At 51.0% G+C, this 18540-nt stretch overlaps 1 protein-coding gene across 1 annotated transcript; it reads right to left on the bottom strand.

Moving 5' to 3' along the window:
* Window positions 1-3888: 3888 nt before the first annotated feature.
* On the bottom strand, window positions 3889-17337 carry LOC125947773 (uncharacterized). Its single transcript, XM_049673054.1, has 2 exons — window positions 16993-17337; window positions 3889-5389 (listed from the first exon to the last, which is right to left on the bottom strand). The coding sequence occupies exon 2, from the start codon at window positions 4921-4923 to the stop codon at window positions 3889-3891; it is 1035 nt and encodes a 344-aa protein (XP_049529011.1). The 5' UTR covers window positions 4924-5389; window positions 16993-17337.
* Between the last annotated feature and the right edge of the window lie 1203 nt (window positions 17338-18540).

Here is an 18540-nt window from a genome sequence, read left to right as displayed (position 1 = left end):
TTGGCGTGACTATGTGCGACAATCTGTCAGGTGCTTCGGCTGGTACTGCCGTTCCCATTAGCAGGATCTGCGCGAAAAACGCAAGGGGGTTTGTCATGATGTTGACAGATGGCAGCCGACATGCCCACTAAAGTGTTGATGGCTCGTTGGTCTTCTTATGTAGGCAAAGGTCGAGGAGGGCGGTGGCGTCCAGTCAGTGATCCTGGCAGTGACGTAGTCCGACGAGACTAGCGCGCACGTTCCGAAGTGCAGCTCCATTGCGCAGGCTGCGGGGGAAGGCTTTGGCGTGACTATTTGCGACAATCTGTCAGGTGCTTCGGCTGGTACTGCTCTTTCCCAGTACCACGATCTGCGCGAAAAACGCAAGGGGGTTTGTCATCATGTTGACAGATGGCCAGCCGACATGCCCGCTAAAGTGTTGATGGCTCGTTGGTCTTCTTATGTAGGCAAAGGTCGAGGAAGGCGGTGGCGTCCAGTCAGTGATCCTGGCAGAGACGTAGTCCGACGACACCAGCGCGCACGTTCCGAAGTGCAGCTCCATTGCGCAGGCTCCGGGGGAAGGCTTTGGCGTGACTATGTGCGACAATCTGTCAGGTGCTTCGGCTGGTACTGCCGTTCCCAGTGCAGGATCTGCGCGAAAAACGCAAGGGGGTTTGTCATCATGTTGACAGATGGCCAGCCGACATGCCCACTAAAGTGTTGATGGCTCGTTGGTCTTCTTATGTAGGCAAAGGTCGAGGAGGGCGTTGGCGTCCAGTCAGTGATCCTGGCAGTGACGTAGTCCGACGACACCAGTGCGCACGTTCTGAAGTGCAGCTCCATTGCGCAGGCTCCGGGGAAAGGCTTTGGCGTGACCATGTGCGACAATCTGGCAGGTGCTTCGGCTGGTACTTCCCTTTCCCAGTAGCAGGATCTTCGCGAAAAACGCAAGGGGGTTTGTCATGATGTTGACAGATGGCCAGCCGACATGCCCACTAAATTGTTGATGGCTCGTTGGTCTTCTTATGTAGGAAAAGGTCGAGGAGGGTGCTGGCGTGCAGTCAGTGATCCTGGCAGTGACGTAGTCCGACGACACAAGTGCGCACGTTCCGAAGTGCAGCTCCATTGCGCAGGCTCCGGGGGAAGGCTTTGGCGTGACTATGTGCGACAATCTGTCAGGTGCTTCGGCTGGTACCGCCGTTCCCAGTACCACGATCTGCGCGAAAAACGCAAGGGGGTTTGTCATGAAGTTGACAGATGGCCAGCCGACATGCCCACTAAAGTGTTGATGACTCGTTGGTCTTCTTATGTAGGCAAAGGTCGAGGAGGGCGGTGGCGTCCAGTCAGTGATCCTGGCAGTGACGTAGTCCGACGACACCAGCGCGCACGTTCCGAAGTGCAGCTCCATTGCGCAGGCTCCGGGGAAAGGCTTTGGCGTGACCATGTGCGACAATCTGGCAGGTGCTTCGGCTGGTACTTCCCTTTCCCAGTAGCAGGATCTGCGCGAAAAACGCAAGGGGGTTTGTCATGATGTTGACAGATGGCCAGCCGACATGCCCACTAAAGTGTTGATGGCTCGTTGGTCTTCTTATGTAGGAAAAGGTCGAGGAGGGCGCTGGCGTCCAGTCAGTGATCCTGGCAGTGACGTAGTCCGACGACACCAGTGCGCACGTTCCGAAGTGCAGCTCCATTGCGCAGGCTCCGGGGGAAGGCTTTGGCGTGACTATGTGCGACAATCTGTCAGGTGCTTCGGCTGGTACCGCCGTTCCCAGTACCACGATCTGCGCGAAAAACGCAAGGGGGTTTGTCATGAAGTTGACAGATGGCCAGCCGACATGCCCACTAAAGTGTTGATGACTCGTTGGTCTTCTTATGTAGGCAAAGGTCGAGGAGGGCGGTGGCGTCCAGTCAGTGATCCTGGCAGTGACGTAGTCCGACGACACCAGCGCGCACGTTCCGAAGTGCCGCTCCATTGCGCAGGCTCCGGGGGTAGGCTTTGGCGTGACCATGTGCGACAATCTGTCAGGTGCTTCGGCTGGTACTGCCGTTCCCAGTAGCAGGATCTGCGCGAAAATCGCAAGGGGGTTTGTCATGATGTTGACAGATGGCCAGCCGACATGCCCGCTAAATTGTTGATGGCTCGTTGGTCTTCTTATGCAGGCAAAGGTCGAGGAGGGCGGTGGCGTCCAGTCAGTGATCCTGGCAGTGACGTAGTCCAACGACACCAGCGCGCACGTTCCGAAGTGCAGCTCCAATGCGCAGGCTCCGGGGGAAGGCTTTGGCGTGACTATGTGCGAGAATCTGTCAGGTGCTTCGGCTGAAGTACTGCGGATTGGGCAAGTTGGTGCATCGTATTCGTGACTTCCTTTAGCGCAACTCAGTTTGAGTATGAAGGGAAAAAGGGACAGGTGACAGGGTGAGCGCTAACTTCCAACTGGTTTTATTTCAGTGACCCTATTGCACATTATATAGCCCGCTCAAAGCACTCGTGACATAGCACACACACAAAAAAATTAAATATAAGCATGCGATTGCAGTTCATTGAACCAGTGTTGATAATCTTAGAAATTCACGTTCCTTGCTTGATAAAGCTAAAGAGGGTGTGCTTACGCACAGCTTTTCACATTTCAAAATGGCATCAGCCTCAATAATCTCACGCGTCACTTGATTGTGGCTACGTCCTATAATGATGCATCTATCAAGTAGTGGTTTGCAGCCGCAAGATTTGCAATGTATGGCAAGGAAACCGCTTGATGAAATTTTGTTGTTAGCATTGTAATTATGCTCGCGCAAGCGATCGTTAATACACCTACCGGTCTGCCCAATGTAGACACTGTTACACGACAAGGGAAACTTATACACTACTGCGCGAGTGCAATCAACATACTTGTTGAACATGTCTTTTTCCACATACTGGTAGCGCGTCTTTCTTAGGGTTAGTAAGTCTGCAAAGCCTATCCAGTTTATCAGGAGCAGAGAAAACAACTCGGATGTTAGCTCTTTGTGCAACCTTTTTTAAATTGTGAGAAACATTGTGAATGTATGGTAACACACTTGTTTTGCAACCAGCGGTCACTGCAAAGTTCTCCTGTGGTATGCGCTTCCGAGAATCTCTGAGCAAGCATTCTGCCACGGACACTTGTACTGGCATCGGGTAGCCTGCATTTGACAAGCGCTTGCTTTGCCCTTCGAAAACTAGCGAACACAGCGTGGTGGCACGATTTTTTCAGGGCATTGTTAAAACAAAGTTTGGCTATTCCTCTTTTTATCAGTTTGGAATGCGCTGAATTGTATGGTAGGAGAGGTTTACTGGACCGCGGTTCATAACTCCAGCAAGTGTGCTCTACTGAGCAAGACAGACGAAGGTCTAGAAACCGGATGGTACCTTCCTGTGGAATTTCGTAAGTGATTTCAAGGGGAGCCAGACATTGCTTAATTGTAGGCAGAATTAAGGCGACCTGATCTTCCACTTCATCTGATGAGCATTCGATAAGAAACAAAAAATCATCAACATAGCGGAAGGCTTTCAACACCTTGGTCTGCATTAGCTTCTCTGAGAGAATAGCGTCTAGTCTTGATAAAAACAAATCGCTGAGTATGGGAGCAATGCAGGAACCTATGCATATTCCCTTTTTCTGTAGGTAAATAGCATCGTCCCACTTGATGAAAGTTGATACGAGGTAAAAGCTTAAAAGCTCTAAAAAATGGCCACTGGACATCAATACATCGTTTTGGAACCGTATGGTGCCATATTCGTCAATGGACTGTTCCACAGCTAGTAGAAGGTCTTTATGCGGAATGGAATAATAGAGATCTTTTATGTCTATGGAAAATGCTTGGTGACCTTTGGGGGGGTTATTTTTCAAGAATTTGATTACTTCTTCCGAATTCCTTATTAGGAATGGGTCCTTAACCGGCAAGCACCGTCAGTTTGGCTTGTAAAAACAGAGCAAGTGGCTTCTGCCAAGAGTCAGTTTCTGAAACTATCACCCTTAAGGGTACGTTAATCTTATGTGTTTTCGCACTGAACAGGACCAACAGGTGTTCCCTCTTACCGTTCACTATGTTTTTTCTTAGCTTATCGAGATTGAACTTCTTGCAAAGCTTTATAGCTGACGTTTTTACCTTGCTTAGTGACACTTCGTCGTGGCGCTTGAAAACTGAGGCAACTGCCTCACTGGCTTTGGCACAAAACGCACCACTTGAAAGCACACAGAACCCGCCTTCCTTATCAGCTGGCACAACACAAAGAGAGTTAGCACTCAAGTACTCAGCAACGCGTTTGACCGAGATCTTGGGCCGCACTCCCTTAGAGCGGGTTACTACGTCAACACCCTCTGACACAATGCGTGGAACGGCTTCTTCCGGTGCGAACTTGGACACCTGCCTCACCAAAGTCAGTAGTTCCTCCGGTCTTCTCTTCGTTTCCACGGCAAACTTGGGCCCTAATGCCAGAGCGTCATGGATGTTGCCTGGAAGATTCACCTGTTCCGTCGTGTGCACAGGGTTGTGATGTAAAGGACCTTTTTTGGGTAGACGGCTCCTGAGCAGTCTCAGTTGAGCTTGCCACTCACATTCCGTCCTCCGGGCGATTAGGTGGGAGAACGAGCGCAAGGTCCACTCCAGTGACGAGGATTCCGTTTCCATGCGTAGTTGCGTCATGAGAAGTTGCCGATGAAGTCTTGCTTGCCTATGTAGTTCGGATTTCAGGATCTTGCATACTCTTGCGCTGTGCCCCGACGAAGGGATGAAACCACTGAAGAGGGTGCCAATTTCATGCGGAACGATTTTTCGGCGTACACAGAAGCCCAGTGAGCGTGCTTTGCACACTAAGGCGGCGATGAGCGATACGATGGCATAAGGGTCGCTACGAAAGGCAGGAAAAGGGCCCGTTGAACTAGAAATGAAGTTCAGAAGTACTGCGGATTGGGCAAGTTGGTGCATCGTATTCGTGACTTCCTTTAGCGCAACTCAGTTTGAGTATGAAGGGAAAAAGGGACAGGTGACAGGGTGAGCGCTAACTTCCAACTGGTTTTATTTCGTGACCCTATTGCACATTATATAGCCCGCTCAAAGCACTCGTGACATAGCACACACACAAAAAAATTAAATATAAGCATGCGATTGCAGTTCATTGAACCAGTGTTGATAATCTTAGAAATTCACGTTCCTTGCTTGATAAAGCTAAAGAGGGTGTGCTTACGCACAGCTTTTCACATTTCAAAATGGCATCAGCCTCAATAATCTCACGCGTCACTTGATTGTGGCTACGTCCTATAATGATGCATCTATCAAGTAGTGGTTTGCAGCCGCAAGATTTGCAATGTATGGCAAGGAAACCGCTTGATGAAATTTTGTTGTTAGCATTGTAATTATGCTCGCGCAAGCGATCGTTAATACACCTACCGGTCTGCCCAATGTAGACACTGTTACACGACAAGGGAAACTTATACACTACTGCGCGAGTGCAATCAACATACTTGTTGACATGTCTTTTTCCACATACTGGTAGCGCGTCTTTCTTAGGGTTAGTAAGTCTGCAAAGCCTATCCAGTTTATCAGGAGCAGAGAAAACAACTCGGATGTTAGCTCTTTGTGCAACCTTTTTTAAATTGTGAGAAACATTGTGAATGTATGGTAACACACTTGTTTTGCAACCAGCGGTCACTGCAAAGTTCTCCTGTGGTATGCGCTTCCGAGAATCTCTGAGCAAGCATTCTGCCACGGACACTTGTACTGGCATCGGGTAGCCTGCATTTGACAAGCGCTTGCTTTGCCCTTCAAAACTAGCGAACACAGCGTGGTGGCACGATTTTTTCAGGGCATTGTTAAAACAAAGTTTGGCTATTCCTCTTTTTATCAGTTTGGAATGCGCTGAATTGTATGGTAGGAGAGGTTTACTGGACCGCGGTTCATAACTCCAGCAAGTGTGCTCTACTGAGCAAGACAGACGAAGGTCTAGAAACCGGATGGTACCTTCCTGTGGAATTTCGTAAGTGATTTCAAGGGGAGCCAGACATTGCTTAATTGTAGGCAGAATTAAGGCGACCTGATCTTCCACTTCATCTGATGAGCATTCGATAAGAAACAAAAAATCATCAACATAGCGGAAGGCTTTCAACACCTTGGTCTGCATTAGCTTCTCTGAGAGAATAGCGTCTAGTCTTGATAAAAACAAATCGCTGAGTATGGGAGCAATGCAGGAACCTATGCATATTCCCTTTTTCTGTAGGTAAATAGCATCGTCCCACTTGATGAAAGTTGATACGAGGTAAAAGCTTAAAAGCTCTAAAAAATGGCCACTGGACATCAATACATCGTTTTGGAACCGTATGGTGCCATATTCGTCAATGGACTGTTCCACAGCTAGTAGAAGGTCTTTATGCGGAATGGAATAATAGAGATCTTTTATGTCTATGGAAAATGCTTGGTGACCTTTGGGGGGGTTATTTTTCAAGAATTTGATTACTTCTTCCGAATTCCTTATTAGGAATGGGTCCTTAACCGGCAAGCACCTCAGTTTGGCTTGTAAAAACAGAGCAAGTGGCTTCTGCCAAGAGTCAGTTTCTGAAACTATCACCCTTAAGGGTACGTTAATCTTATGTGTTTTCGCACTGAACAGGACCAACAGGTGTTCCCTCTTACCGTTCACTATGTTTTTCTTAGCTTATCGAGATTGAACTTCTTGCAAAGCTTTATAGCTGACGTTTTTACCTTGCTTAGTGACACTTCGTCGTGGCGCTTGAAAACTGAGGCAACTGCCTCACTGGCTTTGGCACAAAACGCACCACTTGAAAGCACACAGAACCCGCCTTCCTTATCAGCTGGCACAACACAAAGAGAGTTAGCACTCAAGTACTCAGCAACGCGTTTGACCGAGATCTTGGGCCGCACTCCCTTAGAGCGGGTTACTACGTCAACACCCTCTGACACAATGCGTGGAACGGCTTCTTCCGGTGCGAACTTGGACACCTGCCTCACCAAAGTCAGTAGTTCCTCCGGTCTTCTCTTCGTTTCCACGGCAAACTTGGGCCCTAATGCCAGAGCGTCATGGATGTTGCTTGGAAGATTCACCTGTTCCGTCGTGTGCACAGGGTTGTGATGTAAAGGACCTTTTTTGGGTAGACGGCTCCTTAGCAGTCTCAGTTGAGCTTGCCACTCACATTCCGTCCTCCGGGCTGAGTAGGTGGGAGAACGAGCGCAAGGTCCACTCCAGTGACGAGGATTCCGTTTCCATGCGTAGTTGCGTCATGAGAAGTTGCCGATGAAGTCTTGCTTGCCTATGTAGTTCGGATTTCAGGATCTTGCATATTCTTGCGCTGTGCCCCGACGAAGGGATGAAACCACTGAAGAGGGTGCCAATTTCATGCGGAACGATTTTTCGGCGTACACAGAAGCCCAGTGAGCGTGCTTTGCACACTAAGGCGGCGATGAGCGATACGATGGCATAAGGGTCGCTACGAAAGGCAGGAAAAGGGCCTGCCTTTTTTTCCTGCCTTTCGTAGCGACCCTTATGCCATCGTATCGCTCATCGCCGCCTTAGTGTGCAAAGCACGCTCACTGGGCTTCTGTGTACGCCGAAAAATCGTTCCGCATGAAATTGGCACCCTCTTCAGTGGTTTCATCCCTTCGTCGGGGCACAGCGCAAGAATATGCAAGATCCTGAAATCCGAACTACATAGGCAAGCAAGACTTCATCGGCAACTTCTCATGACGCAACTACGCATGGAAACGGAATCCTCGTCACTGGAGTGGACCTTGCGCTCGTTCTCCCACCTACTCGCCCGGAGGACGGAATGTGAGTGGCAAGCTCAACTGAGACTGCTAAGGAGCCGTCTACCCAAAAAAGGTCCTTTACATCACAACCCTGTGCACACGACGGAACAGGTGAATCTTCCAAGCAACATCCATGACGCTCTGGCATTAGGGCCCAAGTTTGCCGTGGAAACGAAGAGAAGACCGGAGGAACTACTGACTTTGGTGAGGCAGGTGTCCAAGTTCGCACCGGAAGAAGCCGTTCCACGCATTATGTCAGAGGGTGTTGACGTAGTAACCCGCTCTAAGGGAGTGCGGCCCAAGATCTCGGTCAAACGCGTTGCTGAGTACTTGAGTGCTAACTCTCTTTGTGTTGTGCCAGCTGATAAGGAAGGCGGGTTCTGTGTGCTTTCAAGTGGTGCGTTTTGTGCCAAAGCCAGTGAGGCAGTTGCCTCAGTTTTCAAGCGCCACGACGAAGTGTCACTAAGCAAGGTAAAAACGTCAGCTATAAAGCTTTGCAAGAAGTTCAATCTCGATAAGCTAAGAAAAAACATAGTGAACGGTAAGAGGGAACACCTGTTGGTCCTGTTCAGTGCGAAAACACATAAGATTAACGTACCCTTAAGGGTGATAGTTTCAGAAACTGACTCTTGGCAGAAGCCACTTGCTCTGTTTTTACAAGCCAAACTGAGGTGCTTGCCGGTTAAGGACCCATTCCTAATAAGGAATTCGGAAGAAGTAATCAAATTCTTGAAAAATAACCCCCCCAAAGGTCACCAAGCATTTTCCATAGACATAAAAGATCTCTATTATTCCATTCCGCATAAAGACCTTCTACTAGCTGTGGAACAGTCCATTGACGAATATGGCACCATACGGTTCCAAAACGATGTATTGATGTCCAGTGGCCATTTTTTAGAGCTTTTAAGCTTTTACCTCGTATCAACTTTCATCAAGTGGGACGATGCTATTTACCTACAGAAAAAGGGAATATGCATAGGTTCCTGCATTGCTCCCATACTCAGCGATTTGTTTTTATCAAGACTAGACGCTATTCTCTCAGAGAAGCTAATGCAGACCAAGGTGTTGAAAGCCTTCCGCTATGTTGATGATTTTTTGTTTCTTATCGAATGCTCATCAGATGAAGTGGAAGATCAGGTCGCCTTAATTCTGCCTACAATTAAGCAATGTCTGGCTCCCCTTGAAATCACTTACGAAATTCCACAGGAAGGTACCATCCGGTTTCTAGACCTTCGTCTGTCTTGCTCAGTAGAGCACACTTGCTGGAGTTATGAACCGCGGTCCAGTAAACCTCTCCTACCATACAATTCAGCGCATTCCAAACTGATAAAAAGAGGAATAGCCAAACTTTGTTTTAACAATGCCCTGAAAAAATCGTGCCACCACGCTGTGTTCGCTAGTTTTGAAGGGCAAAGCAAGCGCTTGTCAAATGCAGGCTACCCGATGCCAGTACAAGTGTCCGTGGCAGAATGCTTGCTCAGAGATTCTCGGAAGCGCATACCACAGGAGAACTTTGCAGTGACCGCTGGTTGCAAAACAAGTGTGTTACCATACATTCACAATGTTTCTCACAATTTAAAAAAGGTTGCACAAAGAGCTAACATCCGAGTTGTTTTCTCTGCTCCTGATAAACTGGATAGGCTTTGCAGACTTACTAACCCTAAGAAAGACGCGCTACCAGTATGTGGAAAAAGACATGTCAACAAGTATGTTGATTGCACTCGCGCAGTAGTGTATAAGTTTCCCTTGTCGTGTAACAGTGTCTACATTGGGCAGACCGGTAGGTGTATTAACGATCGCTTGCGCGAGCATAATTACAATGCTAACAACAAAATTTCATCAAGCGGTTTCCTTGCCATACATTGCAAATCTTGCGGCTGCAAACCACTACTTGATAGATGCATCATTATAGGACGTAGCCACAATCAAGTGACGCGTGAGATTATTGAGGCTGATGCCATTTTGAAATGTGAAAAGCTGTGCGTAAGCACACCCTCTTTAGCTTTATCAAGCAAGGAACGTGAATTTCTAAGATTATCAACACTGGTTCAATGAACTGCAATCGCATGCTTATATTTAATTTTTTTGTGTGTGTGCTATGTCACGAGTGCTTTGAGCGGGCTATATAATGTGCAATAGGGTCACGAAATAAAACCAGTTGGAAGTTAGCGCTCACCCTGTCACCTGTCCCTTTTTCCCTTCATACTCAAACTGAGTTGCGCTAAAGGAAGTCACGAATACGATGCTTCGGCTGGTACTGCCGTTCCCATTAGCAGGATCTGCGCGAAAAACGCAATGGGGTTTGTCATGATGTTGACAGATGACCAGCCGACATGCCCACTAAAGTGTTGATGGCTCGTTGGTCTTCTTATGTAGGAAAAGGTCGAGGAGGGCGCTGGCGTCCAGTCAGTGATCCTGGCAGTGACGTAGTCCGACGACACTAGCGCGCACATTCCGAAGTGCAGCTCCATTGCGCAGGCTGCGGGGGAAGGCTTTGGCGTGACTATTTGCGACAATCTGTCAGGTGCTTCGGTTGGTACTGCCCTTTCCCAGTAGCAGGATCTGCGCGAAAAACGCAAGGGGGTTTGTCATCATGTTGATAGATGGCCAGCCGACATGCCCCCTAAAGTGTTGATGGCTCGTGGGTCTTCTTATGTAGGCAAAGGTCGAGGAGGGCGGTGGCGTCCAGTCAGTGATCCTGGCAGTGACGTAGTCCGACGACACCAGTGCGCACGTTCCGAAGTGCAGCTCCATTGCGCAGGCTCCGGGGGAAGGCTTTGGCGTGACTATGTGCGACAATCTGTCAGGTGCTTCGGCTGGTACCGCCGTTCCCAGTACCACGATCTGCGCGAAAAACGCAAGGGCGTTTGTCATGAAGTTGACAGATGGCCAGCCGACATGCCCACTAAAGTGTTGATGGCTCGTTGGTCTTCTTATGCAGGCAAAGGTCGAGGAGGGCGGTGGCGTCCAGTCAGTGATCCTGGCAGTGATGTAGTCCGACGACACCAGCGCGCACGTTCCGAAGTGCAGCTCCATTGCGCAGGCTCCGGGGGAAGGCTTTGGCGTGACTATGTGCGACAATCTGTCAGGTGCTTCGGCTGGTACTGCCGTTCCCATTAGCAGGATCTGCGCGAAAAACGCAAGGGGGTTTGTCATGATGTTGACAGATGGCCAGCCGACATGCCCACTAAAGTGTTGATGGCTCGTTGGTCTTCTTATGTAGGCAAAGGTCGAGGAGGGCGGTGGCGTCCAGTCAGTGATCCTGGCAGTGACGTAGTCCGACGACACCAGCGCGCACGTTCCGAAGTGCAGCTCCATTGCGCAGGCTCCGGGGGAAGGCTTTGGCGTGACCTATGTGCGACAATCTGTCAGGTGCTTCGGCTGGTACTGCCGTTCCCAGTAGCAGGATCTGCGCGAAAAACGCAAGGGGGTTTGTCATGATGTTGACAGATGGCCAGCCGACATGCCCACTAAAGTGTTGATGGCTCGTTGGTCTTCTTATGTAGGCAAAGGTCGAGGAGGGCGGTGGCGTCCAGTCAGTGATCCTGGCAGTGACGTAGTCCGACGACACCAGCGCGCACGTTCCGAAGTGCAGCTCCATTGCGCAGGCTCCGGGGGAAGGCTTTGGCGTGACTATGTGCGACAATCTGTCAGGTGCTTCGGCTGGTACTGCCGTTCCCAGTAGCAGGATCTGCGCGAAAAACGCAAGGGGGTTTGTCATGATGTTGACAGATGGCCAGCCGACATGCCCACTAAAGTGTTGATGGCTCGTTGGTCTTCTTATGTAGGCAAAGGTCGAGGAGGGCGGTGGCGTCCAGTCAGTGATCCTGGCAGTGACGTAGTCCGACGACACCAGCGCGCACGTTCCGAAGTGCAGCTCCATTGCGCAGGCTCCGGGGGAAGGCTTTGGCGTGACTATGTGCGACAATCTGTCAGGTGCTTCGGCTGGTACTGCCTTTCCCAGTAGCAGGATCTGCGCGAAAAACGCAAGGGGGTTTGTCATGATGTTGACAGATGGCCAGCCGACATGCCCACTAAAGTGTTGATGGCTCGTTGGTCTTCTTATGTAGGCAAAGGTCGAGGAGGGCGGTGGCGTCCAGTCAGTGATCCTGGCAGTGACGTAGTCCGACGACACCAGCGCGCACGTTCCGAAGTGCAGCTCCATTGCGCAGGCTCCGGGGGAAGGCTTTGGCGTGACTATGTGCGACAATCTGTCAGGTGCTTCGGCTGGTACTGCCTTTCCCAGTAGCAGGATCTGCGCGAAAAACGCAAGGGGGTTTGTCATGATGTTGACAGATGGCCAGCCGACATGCCCACTAAAGTGTTGATGGCTCGTTGGTCTTCTTATGTAGGCAAAGGTCGAGGAGGGCGGTGGCGTCCAGTCAGTGATCCTGGCAGTGACGTAGTCCGACGACACCAGCGCGCACGTTCCGAAGTGCAGCTCCATTGCGCAGGCTCCGGGGGAAGGCTTTGGCGTGACTATGTGCGACAATCTGTCAGGTGCTTCGGCTGGTACTGCCTTTCCCAGTAGCAGGATCTGCGCGAAAAACGCAAGGGGGTTTGTCATGATGTTGACAGATGGCCAGCCGACATGCCCACTAAAGTGTTGATGGCTCGTTGGTCTTCTTATGTAGGCAAAGGTCGAGGAGGGCGGTGGCGTCCAGTCAGTGATCCTGGCAGTGACGTAGTCCGACGACACCAGCGCGCACGTTCCGAAGTGCAGCTCCATTGCGCAGGCTCCGGGGGAAGGCTTTGGCGTGACTATGTGCGACAATCTGTCAGGTGCTTCGGCTGGTACTGCCGTTCCCAGTAGCAGGATCTGCGCGAAAAACGCAAGGGGGTTTGTCATGATGTTGACAGATGGCCAGCCGACATGCCCACTAAAGTGTTGATGGCTCGTTGGTCTTCTTATGTAGGCAAAGGTCGAGGAGGGCGGTGGCGTCCAGTCAGTGATCCTGGCAGTGACGTAGTCCGACGACACCAGCGCGCACGTTCCGAAGTGCAGCTCCATTGCGCAGGCTCCGGGGGAAGGCTTTGGCGTGACTATGTGCGACAATCTGTCAGGTGCTTCGGCTGGTACTGCCTTTCCCAGTAGCAGGATCTGCGCGAAAAACGCAAGGGGGTTTGTCATGATGTTGACAGATGGCCAGCCGACATGCCCACTAAAGTGTTGATGGCTCGTTGGTCTTCTTATGTAGGCAAAGGTCGAGGAGGGCGGTGGCGTCCAGTCAGTGATCCTGGCAGTGACGTAGTCCGACGACACCAGCGCGCACGTTCCGAAGTGCAGCTCCATTGCGCAGGCTCCGGGGGAAGGCTTTGGCGTGACTATGTGCGACAATCTGTCAGGTGCTTCGGCTGGTACTGCCGTTCCCAGTAGCAGGATCTGCGCGAAAAACGCAAGGGGGTTTGTCATGATGTTGACAGATGGCCAGCCGACATGCCCACTAAAGTGTTGATGGCTCGTTGGTCTTCTTATGTAGGCAAAGGTCGAGGAGGGCGGTGGCGTCCAGTCAGTGATCCTGGCAGTGACGTAGTCCGACGACACCAGCGCGCACGTTCCGAAGTGCAGCTCCATTGCGCAGGCTCCGGGGGAAGGCTTTGGCGTGACTATGTGCGACAATCTGTCAGGTGCTTCGGCTGGTACTGCCGTTCCCAGTAGCAGGATCTGCGCGAAAAACGCAAGGGGGTTTGTCATGATGTTGACAGATGGCCAGCCGACATGCCCACTAAAGTGTTGATGGCTCGTTGGTCTTCTTATGTAGGCAAAGGTCGAGGAGGGCGGTGGCGTCCAGTCAGTGATCCTGGCAGTGACGTAGTCCGACGACACCAGCGCGCACGTTCCGAAGTGCAGCTCCATTGCGCAGGCTCCGGGGGAAGGCTTTGGCGTGACCTATGTGCGACAATCTGTCAGGTGCTTCGGCTGGTACTGCCGTTCCCAGTAGCAGGATCTGCGCGAAAAACGCAAGGGGGTTTGTCATGATGTTGACAGATGGCCAGCCGACATGCCCACTAAAGTGTTGATGGCTCGTTGGTCTTCTTATGTAGGCAAAGGTCGAGGAGGGCGGTGGCGTCCAGTCAGTGATCCTGGCAGTGACGTAGTCCGACGACACCAGCGCGCACGTTCCGAAGTGCAGCTCCATTGCGCAGGCTCCGGGGGAAGGCTTTGGCGTGACTATGTGCGACAATCTGTCAGGTGCTTCGGCTGGTACTGCCGTTCCCAGTAGCAGGATCTGCGCGAAAAACGCAAGGGGGTTTGTCATGATGTTGACAGATGGCCAGCCGACATGCCCACTAAAGTGTTGATGGCTCGTTGGTCTTCTTATGTAGGCAAAGGTCGAGGAGGGCGGTGGCGTCCAGTCAGTGATCCTGGCAGTGACGTAGTCCGACGACACCAGCGCGCACGTTCCGAAGTGCAGCTCCATTGCGCAGGCTCCGGGGGAAGGCTTTGGCGTGACTATGTGCGACAATCTGTCAGGTGCTTCGGCTGGTACTGCCGTTCCCAGTAGCAGGATCTGCGCGAAAAACGCAAGGGGGTTTGTCATGATGTTGACAGATGGCCAGCCGACATGCCCACTAAAGTGTTGATGGCTCGTTGGTCTTCTTATGTAGGCAAAGGTCGAGGAGGGCGGTGGCGTCCAGTCAGTGATCCTGGCAGTGACGTAGTCCGACGACACCAGCGCGCACGTTCCGAAGTGCAGCTCCATTGCGCAGGCTCCGGGGGAAGGCTTTGGCGTGACTATGTGCGACAATCTGTCAGGTGCTTCGGCTGGTACTGCCTTTCCCAGTAGCAGGATCTGCGCGAAAAACGCAAGGGGGTTTGTCATGATGTTGACAGATGGCCAGCCGACATGCCCACTAAAGTGTTGATGGCTCGTTGGTCTTCTTATGTAGGCAAAGGTCGAGGAGGGCGGTGGCGTCCAGTCAGTGATCCTGGCAGTGACGTAGTCCGACGACACCAGCGCGCACGTTCCGAAGTGCAGCTCCATTGCGCAGGCTCCGGGGGAAGGCTTTGGCGTGACTATGTGCGACAATCTGTCAGGTGCTTCGGCTGGTACTGCCGTTCCCAGTAGCAGGATCTGCGCGAAAAACGCAAGGGGGTTTGTCATGATGTTGACAGATGGCCAGCCGACATGCCCACTAAAGTGTTGATGGCTCGTTGGTCTTCTTATGTAGGCAAAGGTCGAGGAGGGCGGTGGCGTCCAGTCAGTGATCCTGGCAGTGACGTAGTCCGACGACACCAGCGCGCACGTTCCGAAGTGCAGCTCCATTGCGCAGGCTCCGGGGGAAGGCTTTGGCGTGACTATGTGCGACAATCTGTCAGGTGCTTCGGCTGGTACTGCCTTTCCCAGTAGCAGGATCTGCGCGAAAAACGCAAGGGGGTTTGTCATGATGTTGACAGATGGCCAGCCGACATGCCCACTAAAGTGTTGATGGCTCGTTGGTCTTCTTATGTAGGCAAAGGTCGAGGAGGGCGGTGGCGTCCAGTCAGTGATCCTGGCAGTGACGTAGTCCGACGACACCAGCGCGCACGTTCCGAAGTGCAGCTCCATTGCGCAGGCTCCGGGGGAAGGCTTTGGCGTGACTATGTGCGACAATCTGTCAGGTGCTTCGGCTGGTACTGCCGTTCCCAGTAGCAGGATCTGCGCGAAAAACGCAAGGGGGTTTGTCATGATGTTGACAGATGGCCAGCCGACATGCCCACTAAAGTGTTGATGGCTCGTTGGTCTTCTTATGTAGGCAAAGGTCGAGGAGGGCGGTGGCGTCCAGTCAGTGATCCTGGCAGTGACGTAGTCCGACGACACCAGCGCGCACGTTCCGAAGTGCAGCTCCATTGCGCAGGCTCCGGGGGAAGGCTTTGGCGTGACTATGTGCGACAATCTGTCAGGTGCTTCGGCTGGTACTGCCTTTCCCAGTAGCAGGATCTGCGCGAAAAACGCAAGGGGGTTTGTCATGATGTTGACAGATGGCCAGCCGACATGCCCACTAAAGTGTTGATGGCTCGTTGGTCTTCTTATGTAGGCAAAGGTCGAGGAGGGCGGTGGCGTCCAGTCAGTGATCCTGGCAGTGACGTAGTCCGACGACACCAGCTGCGCACGTTCCGAAGTGCAGCTCCATTGCGCAGGCTCCGGGGGAAGGCTTTGGCGTGACTATGTGCGACAATCTGTCAGGTGCTTCGGCTGGTACTGCCGTTCCCAGTAGCAGGATCTGCGCGAAAAACGCAAGGGGGTTTGTCATGATGTTGACAGATGGCCAGCCGACATGCCCACTAAAGTGTTGATGGCTCGTTGGTCTTCTTATGTAGGCAAAGGTCGAGGAGGGCGGTGGCGTCCAGTCAGTGATCCTGGCAGTGACGTAGTCCGACGACACCAGCGCGCACGTTCCGAAGTGCAGCTCCATTGCGCAGGCTCCGGGGGAAGGCTTTGGCGTGACCTATGTGCGACAATCTGTCAGGTGCTTCGGCTGGTACTGCCGTTCCCAGTAGCAGGATCTGCGCGAAAACGCAAGGGGGTTTGTCATGATGTTGACAGATGGCCAGCCGACATGCCCACTAAAGTGTTGATGGCTCGTTGGTCTTCTTATGTAGGCAAAGGTCGAGGAGGGCGGTGGCGTCCAGTCAGTGATCCTGGCAGTGACGTAGTCCGACGACACCAGCGCGCACGTTCCGAAGTGCAGCTCCAATGCGCAGGCTCCGGGGGAAGGCTTTGGCGTGACTATGTGCGACGAATCTGTCAGGTGCTTCGGCTGAAGTACTGCGGATTGGGCAAGTTGGTGCATCGTATTCGTGACTTCCTTTAGCGCAACTCAGTTTGAGTATGAAGGGAAAAAGGGACAGGTGACAGGGTGAGCGCTAACTTCCAACTGGTTTTATTTCGTGACCCTATTGCACATTATATAGCCCGCTCAAAGCACTCGTGACATAGCACACACACAAAAAAATTAAATATAAGCCTGCGATTGCAGTTCATTGAACCAGTGTTGATAATCTTAGAATTCACGTTCCTTGCTTGATAAAGCTAAAGAGGGTGTGCTTACGCACAGCTTTTCACATTTCAAAATGGCATCAGCCTCAATAATCTCACGCGTCACTTGATTGTGGCTACGTCCTATAATGATGCATCTATCAAGTAGTGGTTTGCAGCCGCAAGATTTGCAATGTATGGCAAGGAAACCGCTTGATGAAATTTTTGTTGTTAGCATTGTAATTATGCTCGCGCAAGCGATCGTTAATACACCTACCGGTCTGCCCAATGTAGACACTGTTACACGACAAGGGAAACTTATACACTACTGCGCGAGTGCAATCAACATACTTGTTGACATGTCTTTTTCCACATACTGGTAGCGCGTCTTTCTTAGGGTTAGTAAGTCTGCAAAGCCTATCCAGTTTATCAGGAGCAGAGAAAACAACTCGGATGTTAGCTCTTTGTGCAACCTTTTTTAAATTGTGAGAAACATTGTGAATGTATGGTAACACACTTGTTTTGCAACCAGCGGTCACTGCAAAGTTCTCCTGTGGTATGCGCTTCCGAGAATCTCTGAGCAAGCATTCTGCCACGGACACTTGTACTGGCATCGGGTAGCCTGCATTTGACAAGCGCTTGCTTTGCCCTTCAAAACTAGCGAACACAGCGTGGTGGCACGATTTTTTCAGGGCATTGTTAAAACAAAGTTTGGCTATTCCTCTTTTTATCAGTTTGGAATGCGCTGAATTGTATGGTAGGAGAGGTTTACTGGACCGCGGTTCATAACTCCAGCAAGTGTGCTCTACTGAGCAAGACAGACGAAGGTCTAGAAACCGGATGGTACCTTCCTGTGGAATTTCGTAAGTGATTTCAAGGGAGCCAGACATTGCTTAATTGTAGGCAGAATTAAGGCGACCTGATCTTCCACTCATCTGATGAGCATTCGATAAGAAACAAAAATCATCAACATAGCGGAAGGCTTTCAACACCTTGGTCTGCATTAGCTTCTCTGAGAGAATAGCGTCTAGTCTTGATAAAACAAATCGCTGAGTATGGGAGCAATGCAGGAACCTATGCATATTCCCTTTTTCTGTAGGTAAATAGCATCGTCCCACTTGATGAAAGTTGATACGAGGTAAAAGCTTAAAAGCTCTAAAAAATGGCCACTGGACATCAATACATCGTTTTGGAACCGTATGGTGCCATATTCGTCAATGGACTGTTCCACAGCTAGTAGAAGGTCTTTATGCGGAATGGAATAATAGAGATCTTTATGTCTATGGAAAATGCTTGGTGACCTTTGGGGGGTTATTTTCAAGAATTTGATTACTTCTTCCGAATTCCTTATTAGGAATGGGTCCTTAACCGGCAAGCACCTCAGTTTGGCTTGTAAAACAGAGCAAGTGGCTTCTGCCAAGAGTCAGTTTCTGAAACTATCACCCTTAAGGTACGTTAATCTTATGTGTTTTCGCATGAACAGGACCAACAGGTGTTCCCTCCTTACCGTTCACTATGTTTTTTCTTAGCTTATCGAGATTGAACTTCTTGCAAAGCTTTATAGCTGACGTTTTTACCTTGCTTAGTGACACTCGTCGTGGCGCTTGAAAACTGAGGCAACTGCCTCACTGGCTTTGGCACAAACGCACCACTTGAAAGCACACAGAACCCGCTTCCTTATCAGCTGGCACAACACAAGAGAGTTAGCACTCAAGTACTCAGCAACGCGTTTGACCGAGATCTTGGCCGCACTCCCTTAGAGCGGGTTACTACGTCAACACCCTCTGACACAATGCGTGGAAGGCTTCTTCCGGTGCGAACTTGG

Source organism: Dermacentor silvarum, chromosome 8, assembly GCF_013339745.2.
Source record: "Dermacentor silvarum isolate Dsil-2018 chromosome 8, BIME_Dsil_1.4, whole genome shotgun sequence".
NCBI lineage: Eukaryota > Metazoa > Arthropoda > Arachnida > Ixodida > Ixodidae > Dermacentor > Dermacentor silvarum.
Note: the sequence above shows the minus strand (reverse complement) of the source record. Positions and strands in the feature narration are given on the sequence as shown.